Source organism: Bos taurus, chromosome 23 (assembly GCF_002263795.3).
Source record: "Bos taurus isolate L1 Dominette 01449 registration number 42190680 breed Hereford chromosome 23, ARS-UCD2.0, whole genome shotgun sequence".
NCBI lineage: Eukaryota > Metazoa > Chordata > Mammalia > Artiodactyla > Bovidae > Bos > Bos taurus.
Window position 1 is genome coordinate 3,685,858 of NC_037350.1, and position 16,079 is coordinate 3,701,936.

The 16,079-nt window shown below is 43.4% G+C and overlaps 1 protein-coding gene across 29 annotated transcripts in view; it reads left to right on the top strand.

Annotated features, from left to right (window-relative positions):
* DST (dystonin) overlaps positions 1 to 16,079 on the top strand; it is a 514,523-nt gene that overhangs the window by 432,589 nt on the left and 65,855 nt on the right. For 24 of the 29 annotated variants that reach the window (XM_024983983.2, XM_024983991.2, XM_024983988.2 and 21 more), the window contains 6 exons: positions 2,068 to 2,234; positions 5,494 to 5,653; positions 5,853 to 6,179; positions 6,842 to 6,926; positions 8,491 to 8,732; positions 9,836 to 10,042. In XM_024983983.2, coding sequence (XP_024839751.1) covers positions 2,068 to 2,234; positions 5,494 to 5,653; positions 5,853 to 6,179; positions 6,842 to 6,926; positions 8,491 to 8,732; positions 9,836 to 10,042 — 1,188 coding nt within the window. The remainder of the gene's footprint in view (positions 1 to 2,067; positions 2,235 to 5,493; positions 5,654 to 5,852; positions 6,180 to 6,841; positions 6,927 to 8,490; positions 8,733 to 9,835; positions 10,043 to 16,079) is intronic. The other 5 variants (XM_024983994.2, XM_024983996.2, XM_059880509.1 and 2 more) reach the window with 1 other exon arrangement.

The following is a 16,079-nucleotide window of genomic DNA, read 5'->3' on the forward strand; positions in this document are numbered from 1 at the left end:
GGTCAGTATGGGCAGTTTATTATGATTCAGCCTGTACTGACGAGGCAGAGAGTTGATCCCTGTGTTCAAAACTGGGCTCTTGTGTCTTTTGACACTGCACATACAGGACCCAGTTGGAAAGACACTCCTTAGAGGGATGCTGACTCCTTAGGGCCACACATACAACTTCTGTGGTCATTGGGAAGCATTAATGACCCGTCCAGTATTGATTCGTGTCATCCACGGCTTGAAATGACTCATGGCATTGGGGGGCTCCTGGCATACAGTGTGTTGATAAGGTTTACCTTTAAAAAGACAACACGCTTAAAAAAAGGAATGGATTCAGAGGCTTGGTTGGGTTTTGGCATCCAGTACTACTCTCTCTGAAAATTCTTTGAAGACTTTAGTATCTTGAGAAATTAACTAATTAGAAATAGATTTAGAGGTAAGGAATAAAGAAACATAAGAGGAAACACATTGCATTTGTTTGGTTTTTGAAAAAAATTGATACATATAATACGTAATATAATATGTAATTTCTATAATGTAATAAATATAAAATATATACTATGGTGTTAAATAAAATAATATGACTATTACCATTCATGATTTAATTTAAACCTTTAGTATTTACCCAGAGTTAATGAACAAGGCTTAGCCAACAAAACCTGTCTGTTGACTTTGCTCTTAATTGCTAGAAGCTATTCGTTAAAGTTTACTGAAAGTAATCCACTTAATTGTTCCTTTTACTGCCTAAACCACCTGTCCTACTTTGATTTTATGATCTCTGACCTGTGTTAAAAGAGGACGTCTCTTCCCCTTCATTTGGACCCTGTTCCTCTCCCCTCCTATGTGGTGGTCTCTCTTAAATTGCTGTTAAGCTTCTTGTTTTATATTGGAGTATAGCTGATTAACAACGTAGTAATAGTCTCAGGTAGACAGCAAAGGAACTCAGCCATACACACACATGCACCTGTTTTCCGCCAAACCCCCCTCCCATCCAGGCTGCTGCGTAACACGGAGCAGAGCGGGCTTGGTGGCGAAGTGGCAGTGATGGGATACCCTCCCGCGGCGTGTTGCCCCTGGGTGACGGGATACCCTCCCGCGGCGTGTTGCCCCTGGGTGACGGGATACCCTCCCGTGGCGTGTTGCCCCTGGGTGCCTGTCCGTGGCTTTGGTCCTCCAGGATCAGTCAGGGTCAGGTTCAGGCAGCAGTGGTGTTCAGCGTTCCGTGTGCCTTGCTCACCACTCTGCACGTGGGGCCTGGGGCTGGCACTTATTACTGAAATGCTTGTTTTGTTTAAGTGGAGGAAGGGAATCCTGATTTTTGGCTCCCTATGTCAAACACTCCCTTCCAGGCTTCTTGAAATGAAGAATTGGATTGACTTTTTTTTCTGCTGCTCAGTCCTAAATGTTAGTCTTCTTTCGCCAACTTTGAAGGTTTCTGAAATGTTCCACTCTCTGGTCGTTGTGGAAATGCTAGTTAAAGGCTCGTTTTTATCCTCATAAAGAATTTTAGGAGCTATCCTACCTCCCAAAAGCAGCCAGGAGCCTCCGGTTTCAGCCTCATTGACCTGTGAAGTGTTCTGAGTCTCAGCTTCCCTCCTGTGGTAGATTGTTTAATGTGGGAAAAGGTTTTGAAAATTGTGATGATTTGTAATGAACTTTCTGTCTCAGTGGGACAGCTCATGGTTGAGTGTTAGGGCGTTCCCATTTCGCTATAGTAATGAGGGTTTTGCGCTTCCAGTGCAGTGATGTTTTCCTGAGTAGAAGGATCCTTCTACCCCATTATCTTGTATTAAAAAGTTGAGAATGAATAGTTTAGTGGCCTTACCAATATTCATTTTACTTACTGCGAAAAGCCTCTACCACAGTGTCTAACACAGTAGTAATGAATCATTAAATAGGATGAGGTTTTTGAAAAAGCTCTACTTCTCAAATCCTTTTGTATGTGAACCCATCCAACATGATTTTTGTCACATGTCAAAAGTATGCTACAAAGCATATGTTTTGCATATGTTTATACAGTTATTCCTTTGTTTCCTTTCCATTTATTTATTGTTTTCTTATTTACTATTTTATCCTAAGCTTCTCCAAAGATTGCTGGATGACCGCAAATCTACTGTGGAGGTGATCAAACGGGAAGGAGAGAAAATCGCCGCCACGGCAGAACCTCCGGATAAAGTGAAGATTTTGAAACAGCTGAGTCTGCTGGATAGCCGATGGGAGGCGCTGCTTAGTAAGGCCGAAACGAGGTAACGTAAATGTTGCCAGGGTTTGAGGAGAGCGGCAGTGGCTTTTGTACTGACTTCTCTATTTTGGTCCCACTTTGTTTCCAGACTGTTCTCTTCCTGTGTTTGTCACGTATGTGAACATAGAGGGCAGGGGTGCTGGCGCTTCTCGTCTCATTCCTCTGACGGGGATGTCTTGTAGTCCCCAGATCTTTCGCAACTCTTGTGTGTGTGTTTTTGTTTTTATCTGTTTATTTGTCTGGCTGCGACCTGTCGTAGTTTCAGCACACAGGATCTTTTGTTGCGGTGCACTGACTCTCTCGTTGCGTCACGTGGACCTCGTAGGTAGTCGCAGTGTGCAGGCTTAGTTGCTCTGCAGCGTCTGGGATCTTAGTTCCCCGACCAGGGATCAGGGTGGATTCTTATCTGCTGGACCACCAGGAAGGTCCCTATTACAACTCTCTAAGAACAGTGTATCGCTCGCAGGGTCCTTTTTTCATTCATTTGTAACATAGTTATTGCCTGCCTGCCACGCATCAGGCAAGGCCAGGCATTCCGGGGCTGCACTGGTCAGATCATCCCTACTACCTTCAGGGAATACCGTAGCAGGGTTTGGTGGCCATTGAAGAGCAGGGACGAATGTGATGGTTCAGAGTGAAACCTGCACACAGGGTGCCATGGCAGTGGAGAATCGGAAGAACCCCGCCTGGGGTGGGGAGGTGACAGGCAACCTCTGTTTTTTTCTATTTTTGTTTCTAATTAAGTTTTGACTGTCTAATAATATTTTTTAAATGGTGCCCTCAGTTACTTAATTTTATTTTATTTTTGGCCACACCCTGCGACATGTGGGATCTTAGTTCCCAAACCAGGGATCAAAGCCACACCCACTGCAGTGGAAGCACTGAAAGTGCGAAGGCTGAGCGGCTGCAGCAGGGATGTCCCACGTTCTGGTTTAAAGTGGAGTGGGAGGTGTCTGGGAAGTGAGGCTGGTGGAGGGTGCTGTGACGTTTACCAAGGTGAGGAGCTGGAGTGTGGCTCCGCTGGGCTTCACTACATTTCTTTTTTTTTGTTTTATTAAAGTATACATGATTTATGATGATATGATGATGTTTTCATTTCTGCTGTATAGCAAAGTGACTCAGTTGCACACATATGTGTGTGTATGTGTATATATATATACATATGTATAAGAATGTGGGCTTCCCTGGTGGCTCAGACAGTAAAGCGTCTGCCTGCAATTTGGGAGACCTGGGTTCCATCCCTGTGTCAGGAAGATCCCCTGGAGAAGGAAATGGCAACCCACTCTAGTACTCTTGCCTTGAAAATTCCATGGACGGAGGAGCCTGGTAAGCTGCAGTCCGTGGGATGGCAAAGAGTCGGACATGACTGAGCAACTTCACTTCATATAAGAATGCATATATACATTCTTTTAAAAATTTTCTTCCCCATTTTGGTTTACCATTTGTCGTGGGATATTGAGTATAGTTCCTCCTTCATTCTCTCCGTTGACGCTCCACTGACCCACGTCCAGTCATTGTGACACTGGAGTGCCTACTGGTTGGGTTGGAAACAGATGACCCGCTGAACAGAATGAGCGTCTCCACTCATTCCTGCCTTTGTTGGAACTCTTCATAGGATAATGCAGAGAAGGGTTTGTCTAATCTTGAATTACAGAGTAGAAGGAAACGATGTTCTAGGACAAGTGAGTAAGGGGCTCCCACGGAGGCTGGGAGTTCCACATTCCCTTTAACGTGTATCAGTAGATTATTCCTTCTGTGTAATGCCGTAGAATTACTATTACTACCATGGGAGAGATGCTCAGTAGTTTTTTTAAATGAATGAAAGCCAAGATCTCTGCTTTTCTTCCAGGACTGTCCTTTTCCCAAGCCATCCTCACAGTAGTATTAAGTGGAGGGATTGTGGTCATATTGTGATTCACACACCGATTAATAAATCCCCTTACAGTTTAAATCACAGCCAATTAAACCTAGTCTCAAAAGTTATTTCCATTCATTCTAGGTGATTAGATACTATTTAATAGAATTTAGAAAGAAGAGTCATAGATAGTGATCATCCAGAAGGTAAAAATAATATAGTAATTTATTCATTTTTTTTAAAGGTGAAATGTGTTTCAACTGAAAGTTTTAAAAATATATACATACGTGGTTTGTGATATAAAGATACAAAAATTGTTAGGTTGGCCAAAAAGTTCATTTGGGTTTTCCAGTGGAATCTTACGGAAAAACCCTAGCAAACCTTTTGGCCAACTCAATACATTCAGCAGCATGTGCCAGTTTTTCATAATTCCCTTTGTCCCTAAAGAACATCCATGTCTCAAATCAGGTCATTTCCTAAGCATTAAACACGATGACAGGTCAAGACAGCAGCTCTTGGTCCCAGCAGAAAGGATTCGCAGAATTAGATACTGAATCAGGTTCTCCGTACACAGACCGGCACAATCACTTGCCCTCAGTGGAAACCAAGGACCGCTCGAGCAGGTTTTAACTCACACGGCCCCCTTTCAATGGAGGAAACGATGAGTCTTCTAAAAGCATTTCAAGCTCTGTTTTGTAGAAGTCAGAGAAATAGTTCTTCTCTTTCCTGATATTTTTAGTTCATAAAATAATAAATGTTGCTTCGGGGAAATGTACCTGACACTATATTTTTTAAAGGAGGAGAGGAATTACTAGTAATTCCAGTGCAAGGGATGCTTTATTTTTCAAAACTTGCATCTAATTTTGACCATTTGACTAATGCAGTCTCAGTAACTGGTGCTCTGGCTGAATTTAACTAATTTGTAAATCATAGAATACATGTTCAGTAAATATTGCCTATTATTATCATTATTATTGCTGCTATTGTTATTATACCATTACTAAGATTATAACTATTGTAAGAATTACGATGAGTTACTTAAGATTTTCATAAGATTCAGGTTCTTGAGGTTGGTCTTTGTTCAGTTTTAAAAATTAAAGGAGAATTTAATAGAACTATTATTTTTTTAAAAAAAGATTTATAGATATTTGTTTTATTTTTTCCACCGTGCTGAGTGGCTTGAGGGATCTTAGTTCCCCAACCAGGGATTGAACCCTGGCAGGGGAAGCACAGGGAATATAAGAACTATTTTAAACTGTCCTCTCAGTGTGAGAGGTTTTAATTTTAACCTTAGATGTTTTCTACAAAAAGTGTTGGGAGCGGAACGCAGGAGCATGAGTGAAGCTTTCTGTTGACAGCTTCCCACATTCCTCATCCCCGAATGACCTTCCTGTTGGCACGTTTTCAGGAACCGTCAGCTGGAAGGTATCTCCGTGGTAGCACAGCAGTTTCACGAAACCTTAGAGCCGCTGAACGAGTGGCTGTCGACCACAGAGAAGAGGCTGGCGAACTGCGAGCCTGTTGGAACCCAGGCGTCCAAGCTAGAGGAGCAGATTGAGCAGCACAAAGTAAGGTTCCCATCACACGCCCGTGGGATCCAGTTGTCCCTTTGCTTTGAGGTTTTATGACACGCATTTGAGTTACGCGCTATTGGGTGACGCCTCAGTTCAACCTTATACCCATTTCATGTGTCATCTTTTTGTTCAATTTATGTTGTCATTTTTATTTGTCCATTCTTTCTGTTTCCCTTTTTTAAACCTCGTTTAGGCGTTAGAAGATGACATCCTGCATCACAATAAGCATTTACACCAGACTGTTAGCATTGGCCAGTCTTTAAAGGTTTTGAGCTCCAGGGAGGATAAAGATATGGTGCAGAGTAAACTAGACTCCTCCCAAGTGTGGTACATTGAGATTCAAGAGAAAAGCCACAGCAGGTCTGAGCTCCTGCAGCAGGCTCTGTGTAATGCTAAGATTTTTGGGGAAGATGAAGTGGAGCTGATGAACTGGCTGAGTGAAGTGCATGACAAGCTGAGGCGGCTCTCGGTCCAGGACTCCAGCCCCGAGGGGCTGTGGACACAGCAGGCTGAGTTGCGGGTATTTTGATTTATTTTACTTTTTCATTTCAGTTGACCTTATTTTCTCAGTTCTCTTTATTTCTGTATTATTTTACGTTCGCTATGATTTAGGTTAATTCCTGTACTCAAAAAAGACATTGCCTTTGTATACAATGACCTTTTTTTAAATTGAAGTTTAGTTGATTTACAGTGTGGTGTTAGTTTTACGTGTACAGTAAACCAATTCAGTTATATATATATGTATATATATACTTTTTCAGATTCTTTTCCCATCTAGATTATTATACAATATTGAGTATCGTTCCCTGTGCTATACAGTAGGTCCTTGTTGTTTATCCATTTTAAATATAGAGTGTTAGATTCAATTAAATCACATCTAATGTAAGAAGAGATTCAGTTTATCCAGTAATAGATTGCTCATTTTTCATTTTATTATTTCATCATTGTATACAAAGGCCCACAATTAACCAATACTCCAGTCTCTCCACGTAGCTCATTTTCTGAGTAGGGGAGAGAATTTCGATAGTTGAACTGAGACATGGGCACAGTGCTGAAACAAGGAGAAGTAAATGTGAGAACAGTGAGGAATATTTGAAAATGGGAGGTGTTTACTCAAAAAAATGAAACCTAGTTGACATTCTCTTAAGATTAGCTGATAACAAGATGGTACCTGTATTTTAGGTTCTTCAAGAGGACATCCAGCTTAGAAAACAAAATGTAGACCAGGCTCTGCTGAATGGCCTGGAACTACTTAAACGAACAACAGGTGAGATACCTTTCAAATCATCATTCCATGAACACTGTGCATTGCTTTCAGAATATTTTAGAGATGGGGGAGGGAGAACACAAAGCACTTTAGAATTTTGGGGCCAGTCCAAGACTTCGTTCTGGAGAACACTTTGAAGGCCGATCAAGGGGATTTTGGACTATGATTTCACTTTTTTCTCATGATCTCACTGAGTTCTTAATGAAAGTTTTGTGTATTACTCATAATACTGAGCACTGGTCAGAGAATTGCATGGCAGAATGAAATTAGCTTTCCACTTGTGGAAGGCAGTTGTTGTAGAGGCAGAGCGGTTGTGGACAGGTTTGTAAAATTTTAAAAGAGGTGCTATTTGGTGACACATAGATGGCACCCCACTCTAGTACTCTTGCCTGGAAAATCCCATGGACGGAGGAGCCTGGTACGCTGCAGTCCATGGGGTCGTGAAGAGTCAGACACGACTGAGCGACTTCACTTTCACTTTTCACTTTGATGCATTGGAGAAGGAAATGGCAATCCACTCCAGTGTTCTTGCCTGGAGAATCCCAGGGACAGGGAAGCCTGGTGGGCTGCCCTCTATGGGGTCGCACAGAGCTGGACACGACTGAAGCGACTTAGCAGCAGCAGCAGTGTGATTGTGCCCAAGCTTCCTTTCTCTGCACTTGAACTCACCAAGAAAATAAATGCGACTTGTTTTTAGTAATCCCTTTGGCTTTAAGAACATCTCACTGTATCTGTATTCAGCTCAGCATGCGTGTTGTGGGGGCAGGTACTGTTCATTATGCACGGGAGGAATTTGGTATCATAGCTACAGTCTTACACTTGGAACCTGAAGCCCAGGATGCAATTTTTCTGTGTGTCTGAAAATTAAATAGAGTCAGGTGAAGATCTGTCGGAACAGTACAGATGAGTTTATTATTTTTAACACACACACGGATTATACATTGGAGGAGGAAATGGCAACCCACTCCAGTATTCTTGCCTGGAGAATCCCATGGACAGAGGACCCTGGAGGGCTACAGTCCATGGGGTTGCAAGAGTCCAAGAACCGGACGTGACTTAGTGACTAAACGACCACCACCCAGGCTGTACATAAACATGTGTATGCCTGTGACAGGCACCATTCTAAATACTTTGCAAATATAAACTAATTGAATTTTTATCACAACCTTATGAAGTAGGCTCTGTTCTTACAATAAGTACTCAGGGGCACAGAGAGGTCAGGTACCTTGTACAAGGTAATGAGTCACAAACTCAGTATTTGGACCCAGGTGGTTTTTAACCTTAAACACGGAAAGACCATACAGATAGACGCAAGGTGGTGCTTTCACAAGACAGAAGGTGCTGTGGTCCTTGGCAGTTTTTTGTATTTGCATTTGCAGAGTTGTTGACATCAGCCAGAAATCCCCAGAAAGATTCAAACCTAGGAAAGGACTTTTCTTGGGTCAGAGCTTTTTAAGAAAAGTGTCTCCTCTCCCCCACCCCCCAAAATCTCATCAGCGTAGCATCACCTCTGAAGAACTCTGCTTCCCCTTTCATGAGATATAACATGCCTTTGAAATTCTAGGTGATGAGGTTTTAATCATTCAAGATAAGCTGGAAGCCATTAAAGCGAGATACCAGGACATCACTAAGCTGAGCACGGACGTTGCGAAGACCCTGGAGCAGGCACTGCAGCTTGCACGGCGGCTGCAGTCCACCCACGAGGAGCTGTGCGCCTGGCTGGACAAGGTGGAAGTCGAGCTGCTCTCGTACGAAACGCAGGTTCTGAAGGGAGAGGCTGCCAGCCAAGCACACGCAAGGCAAAAAGTACGCTCCAACATATATTCTTTGTGTCTGCTTGTTATCTCTCAAGGGAGGCCTAGTCACTCAGGGGTGAACTGATGTTTATCACATGTCACTGCTAATGTGTTCAAGGGCGCCTTTGTGGGCGTGGACCCAACAGAAACTGGCAACGGACCAGCTGTGTGAACTTTTAGGAGCCCAGACAAAAAAACAGCGTCTTGTCGTTTGTCCCTCGAACCTTATGGTGGGAGTTTACTATTATGCATAAAAACAGGAAAAAAAAGGCAATGATCAGTGTTTCAGAGAGACACATAATTTGGTCAGGATAATCATGTTTATAAGGTCAGTGCATGGCATGAGGTGACTTTCCTAATCATGTTGCAAAAATTGGTATTCTCCCACGCTGAGTGTCTTTCTTCTCAAGTGGCCAGCCTCCGTTTTCATCATCCCTGAAGTATGACCACACGTGGGTTCAGGGAGTTAGGGAGGCTAGGTTCACTGAGCCTGTGATGATTCAACAGGGATGATTTAAAGCCAGTGTGTCCTCCTTTTGAGGGTCACTTGATTCTGGTCCAGACTTTCCTCTTTTGTTTTCTGGTACCTGATTATTTTTTGATATTAATTTTTATTAGAGTATGGTTGCTTCGCAGTGTTGTGTTCATTTCTGTTGTATAACACAGCGAGGCAGCCGTACGCATGCATGTATCTGCCGTTTTTTGGATTTCCTTCCCTTTCAGGTCACCGCAGAGCACTGAGTGGAGCTCGCTGAGCTGCACAGGAGGTTCTCGTCAGTTATCTGTTCTGGTTCCCGATTACTTTGAGGTTGCCAGCCAGCAAAGAATAATCCATATTAACTTGCTGGGTTTGGGTTCCCAATTTTTAAACATTGATGTTACGTTTCAAAGTTGAAATTGTGCCATATTGACAAGGGGGTTGTCCTTTTGAGCTTCTTAGGGAATGGTTTCCCTTGTGTGAAATACCTGTGGTATACAGAACGTAACTGCGGCCAAGGGGGCCCATGCGGCCTGTTGTCTGTGAAGGGCTCTGGCCCCGAGGGCAGTTGAAGGGGAAGCTCATTTAGCTGTGGCGTGTCCCCCAGGCCTGTGTCTCTCGGCTTGCGTCCCCAGGAGCTGAAGAAGGAAGCCAAGAGCCACAAAGCCCTGCTGGACTCGCTGAATGAGGTGAGCACCGCCCTGCTGGAGCTGGTGCCCTGGAGGGCGAGGGAAGGCCTGGAGCGGACGGTGGCCGAGGACAACGACCGCTTCCGCCTGGTGAGCGACGCCGTGGCACAGCGGGTAGAGGCCATCGACGCGGCGCTCCTGCGGGCCCAGCAGGTAGGTGGGCATGCACCTCCCGGAACCTCTCCTCCCAGGGGCCTTCCCACCCACTGCTCACTCTTTCAGAGCCACAGGAGGGGCCGAGAGGGTCAGCGGGCTCGTGCAGGTGTGTGCGCGCCGGGTGGGGCCCGGCTGTGCATCGCGGGCAGCCGTCTGCCCTCTGGTCTCCGGCCTGGTCCCCCCGTCGGCCAGTGGAAGGAGCAGCCCCGCTCCCCCGCTCCCCGCACAGAAGGCCTTTTGTCTCCACATGTGCAGGCTGTTCATGTTGATTTCAGGTCCTGGCTAGGTCAAATCTGTGTGTGCGTAATTATTATTATTCTTCTTATATTTTTGAGTTATCATGTAAGTCACTATTAACATTCCTTGACATACATGGCAAAGAAAGGCTGAGTTCTTTCTGAAAAGGAAACTGCTGTATTGGTGATGTCGTGTTTGTTTTTTTTCTTTCTGGAGATGACTGAAAGGGGAAAAAATGATCGTTTCTGACCTGTCTGCAACTCACACAGAGCCTCTGGTTCCAGAGAGTTTCATAGGCCCCACCCCTTAGCCACAGCTGGGTCAGAAGACTCTGGGCAACCAGGGGGGTCTTGGATCCAGAAGCTTGTGAGACATGTTTGGATTAACTTGTATTGAGATCTCTGGATATTTACATTAAGTCATCAGCCCTTTGTTGCAGGCTTTCTCTGATGGGGTTAGTGCGGTTTTGCTGTGTACTGCAGAGTGGGGCTCAGGAAGGTGGGTGACTCAGCCTTACTCATCCAGGCCAAAAGCAAGACACACTAACCAAGCAGATTGTGCAGGAGCATCCAAAATCGGTTCTCTCAGGTTGCTGTAAAAGTGCAGTTTGTCTAGTTCTAAAGCATGGCCGCTCGCCCCTCATTTGAGTGCCGTGCTCTAGAATCACCAGGGCCGCCTGAATACAGTATTAGCAAAAGGCCCGCCTGAGGTATTTTTTGCGAGGGAGACCTTCGTGCCTGAGGAATGCATTTGCATGGCTCTGTTTTCAAACTTGGGAGGAATTTGTATGCCTCATTATCATAGGGAAATAAGCATGTTTACTTGCGAGGCTATTCAACTATTTGAAAAGAGTCGGATTATTTTTTTCACCAGAATTTCTGCCGACCTTTCCGAGTTGGCACTGAAGACTTCTCTAAATAGCAAGACAAATATTCTGTCCTCTGGGGAATAGGGCTCTCTCGAGAAGCTGATCGTGGTTGGCTCGTTCAGTGAAGGACGACGGTAATGAGGGTGTAACCAAACTAAGGTTTGGCTGCTTGCCTCTCATAAGCCAGTAATTCGAGAGGCAAATGTCAGGAGAGAGGAAAGGTGCTTAACTGTAAGAGTGGGCTGTCTGGGGGAAAGGGAGACTCGTGTCCAGAGACCAATTCCAAAGATTCTGCTCAGCCAGGACGGTTTTTAAAGGAAAAAAGTGGGGCGAATCTCTGAATCATGGAGGCAGGAGGGTGCTTCTGCCTCCATCTGCATTGAGTGCAGGTGGCTGGCTCTGTCTTCAAACGTTATCTTGCTGTGATCTCTGGCAGGATTGCTTAGGGGGCTCGTGGGATAGAGGGCTAGTCATTTTTAACTGGTTGCTTCATCATTCTTACTCCTTCTAATCTAGGAAAAGAACCAGCAGGTTAGGCAAGGCATGATGTGCGTTCAAGAGGGCATAAGTCAGGAGTCAGTTTGAATTGCTTAGTGATCTCATTCATCTCACTGGGTTCTTTTAAGGATAGAGGGAAATATAAATGGGCAAACAGGAAAGGGGCAAAGAGCTGCTCTAAAGCACAGGTGACAGGCTGAGCGCCTTGTTGGTTTGTAAGCTCTGCTGGGTGCCAAGGTCGTTAAACTGGAGTCTAGTTCTATTCAAGGTTTTTGCAAATATTTTCCACAAGTTGGTCTGTGTTTTCTAGATCCAAAACATATATCCTGTAGGAAAATAACAATTAATGGGTTTTTTACCAGATAAAGTCATTCCTTATTGAAAGTTTCAAGACTTTGAGAAAGAATGCAGGAAAAACTCATGGAAGCAAGACCATGCACACACTGTGGTCTGAAATCCTTCAAGCCTTGCTCGTGAGAGAGCGGGAGAGCTTTTGGATAAAGCACCTCACTGCCACTAGATTGTAGCTAATATCAGTGCCATTGGTCTGTTAATATCTCCTGGTTGTTCATGTGTATTTATTCCATATGTATATGTGCATTCCTTGGAAATGCCTGCACATCTGTCCAGTGAAATACCTCCAATAAAATGCACTTTTTTTGTTGTTGTTCATTTGCTAAGTCGTGTCCAGCTCTCTGTGACTCCATGGACTGCAGCATGCCATGCTTCCCTGTCCTTCACTATCTATGAGTTTTCTCAGATTCGTGTCTATTGAGTCAGTGATGCCATGCAACCATCTCACCCTCTTTTGCCCCCTTCTTCTTTTGTTTTCAATTTTTCCCAGCCATCAGGGTCTCTTTCCAGTGAGTCAGCTCTTCACATCATGTGGCCAAAGTATTGGAGCTTCAGCATCAGTACTTCCAATGAATATTCAGGGTTGATTTCCTTAAGGGTTGACTGGTTTGATATCCTTGCTGTCCAAGGGACTCTCAAGAGTCTTCTCCAGCAGCACAATTCGAATTTGGCGCTCAGCCTTAAAAATGCACTTAAGCCAGTTAAAAAAAGAGAGAGAAATTAGAAGAGAAATACCTTTCCAGTAAGGCTGAGATGCACTGTTTAGAGCTGGTGTGTGGTGAGGTGACCTCCCTCCCACCAGAGGGGTCCTGCCTCTGGTATGTAGTGGAGTTGTAATCAGGACTTAGTTCAGATCTCATTCTACTCCACTCTGGTGCCTCTTTATAGATCAGGTAGAAAGGAAAAGTCTTAAATGGTGATCCATTTTTTTCTAACCTCCCTCCATAATCTGAAGGTAGGCACTATTATTGCTACAAAGTAGAAATATGAGGATATTTCCAGAAAGGGCTGTGAGCCATGGGCATCCATGCTGAAAGGATCAAGAAATCTCTCACTCCAGACAAGTTTAAGATGACATCCATGCCTGTCTTTCTGGTTTGACAGATTTACTTTTGCATTTAAAAGAATGGCTTCTGAACTCATGATTTCCAGGTTTAGAAAAGGCTTAACATGTCATTGAAATTATTTTATAACCTTGCTCAATTGTAAATGTTTGGAATTAGGACCAGAATACAGTTTGATACTAAAATGCTTGTTTTCTGTTTATGCAGTGTTAGTACATCCATGAAATACAAAAGGAATGGTGGAAAAAGAAAAAAATTGCACTTGGATGTGAGCCACATGTTTTGTAAATGCTATTTTATGTTGTATAAACAAATCATCTCCCACTCTTGTTTCTTCTCCGTCTGAGCCATGGACATGATCTGGCCGTATCCATCTTTCTCTGTACACCTTTAGTCACATACAACTTGTTTTATTAACAGCTACTCCCTCCTGGGTCCCTCCCCCAACATATCCCACCCATGAGTGACAGCGTGAGGGTATGGGCCTTGAAAATGACTTGGTAAAGTTTACATTTATAAATTTAATGCTGTGTCCCCAAATAACCTAAGTTCAGCTAGACTGAAAATAACTGAAGGGGCTGTTTTCCAGGCAGATTTCTCATAAGATGTTTTAGTCTTTTGACATTAAAATTGTTTATATATAGGCCTGCCTCCTTGATACTGTTATAAGCTACGCTTTGGAATTCCACAGCTTTAGGGACGTTGTGAATGGTCAGGTCACCATCTCAGGTTATATTCATCTACGTGGAAGACGCCAGGGAAATGTGGCAAAGGGCTGAGGTCTAAAGAGAAGTGGGAAGAGTGTCCAGATACCTTCTCATTAGCACGTACTTCGTATCCACCCAGTATACTCAAAATACTTCTGATGTTACATGGTTAGGTTTTTCATGTTAATTCTGTTATATTACATAGCAGTTTTGAAAAGATCTGTCATTGAGTTTTGAGAACATAGTGCCAAGAGCCTTACATAAATTTGAGTGATGTTTATTATTATTTTGGAAGTAATAGAACAGCCTCAATTACGGGTGAATGCAGTGAGCTTGGTGTCCGTTTGTTGCGACTGGTTAATAAGCCCCTGAATCTGACTCAACAGATTTACAATCATCAATATTCTGAAGAGGATTTTTTAGTTGGGCCCATTCATAAGTTTTAGGAAAAATCTGAGTAGAATAAGGCAGCTTCTTAAGTAGTAATAATGATCTTTATATAAAAGCAAAACAACTGCCTCCTCACCAAGGCCTGCCATTATCTGAGTTAGAAACTGTAGGTATTTCAGCATGTTAAACCCACACAATGCAACGTATCTTTGTTGCTTTCTTTTTCTGCTCATTGAATTAAATGAGCCACTTGGAAATGGGGAAATGCACTTTTGCTTCAGAAATGTAGACTTTACCGCCTGAGTTCAGCTCACTGTGATTATTTAAACCCGGGATGTTTGTGTTCACTTCACTTCACTAGCTGCTTATAAATGTACAGTTATCAGAAGGTGCTGAGGTGTGTATCTCGCAGGGTCTGGGTATCCCAGGCACTCTCTGGCAGTTCTGATTGCCTGGCTTGTTTTATTGGGCCGTCATAAGCCCCCCCAGTATAAAGGCGTATGGGTACAATTAAAATAAACAGCTCACTGGGTCATTAGGGATCTGCCTGGGAGAAAAATAACACCTGTTAATTTCTTTTAAAGAACTAGAGGGAAGCCTCCCCCACGGAAGGGAGATTTCTTTAGACCTTCCAGGTGTTGGGGTAGGAAAATATGGGCTGGGCTATGAGTAATGGGAAGGAGAATGGGAGGAAATGCTAATGGAAAGAAAGCACCAAGACCCTCTCGGAGTAAGAGGGTGTCCTGAAGGTTAAGGTCTGCTTACCACTTAAGTCTTTCTTAAACCTCTGCTTCCGCTCAAGTGAAACTTTCTGGAGAAATCCAAAAACAATTTGTCAAAGATGGGAGAGATACTTAAATAGTAAGTAAAAACTCACCGCTTAATGACTGTTGTGGTATTTGAACCGATTCTGGTGAAATCCCATGAATAATGTGAGTTCTTAAGCCGAGGCCGTCCACAGGCACAGGGGCGTGCCAGGGCGACTGCGATGCGGACTCGGGTCAGACCACAGTCGTGCGAATCTCAGACCCGCAGTTACCAGCCGGGTAACCTCTGGTGAGTCAGTCAGTCTCTCTCTGCCTTGGCTTGCTCAGCTGCAAATGAGATTAGTGGTGGTACCCACTGGATTTAGTTGCTGTCAGGATACAAGGAGGGAGTCTTGAATGTTCAAGCACTTAGAACAGTGTGTTCAGTAGAATGTTGGTCGTTACTGTTTTACAGAGTGTTTTTCAGGAACATTTAGAGATTAACCAATTAAAATGTCTTTTACCAACTTGTAGGAACTTTCTAAAATACTAGTTCAACTAGGAATTAGTGTAGTTGGGGTTGATGGTTGGACTCCACAGATGATGTCTTTTAGACTGTTTGCCAGAATGCAGTTAAGGATGCTGACATTCTCTACAAATCATTTGAAGTCTTTTTTTTTTTTTTGCTACTTACAAGGGCAGTAAGCAAATTTATTAAAATTTGGTGTAGGGAGCTTTCTGTCCATGTTATTCAACAAGTAAAATAAGCCACACTTATGGTCTGCTAAGGAATTCTCACATTAAGTACTTATTTGAAAGAGTCCCAGATCTAAATAAAATACCTTGCTTGACTGTAAATTGCTGCATGTAGACCCTGCGGCTATCCCTTTTGTTGTTGGATAATAAATATTTTCTAACCTAATTAAAAAAATTCAAAAGACAGAAGGGAAATTTCTGCTTGAAGTCTTGTTTTCTTTTAGCAGAGCAAATATTTGCCTTGGTTAAAGAAACAGTGTTTGAGTTTCAGCTTTCTATTTTGGCAACTTGGGTATCATCACACTGTTTTACATTGGATGCTTTTTTTTTTTCCCCTTAGGAAAGGGAGACTTAGTATTAAACTAATATTAACACTAACAGTCTGACTTTCTTTATTAGGACCGTCATATAAAT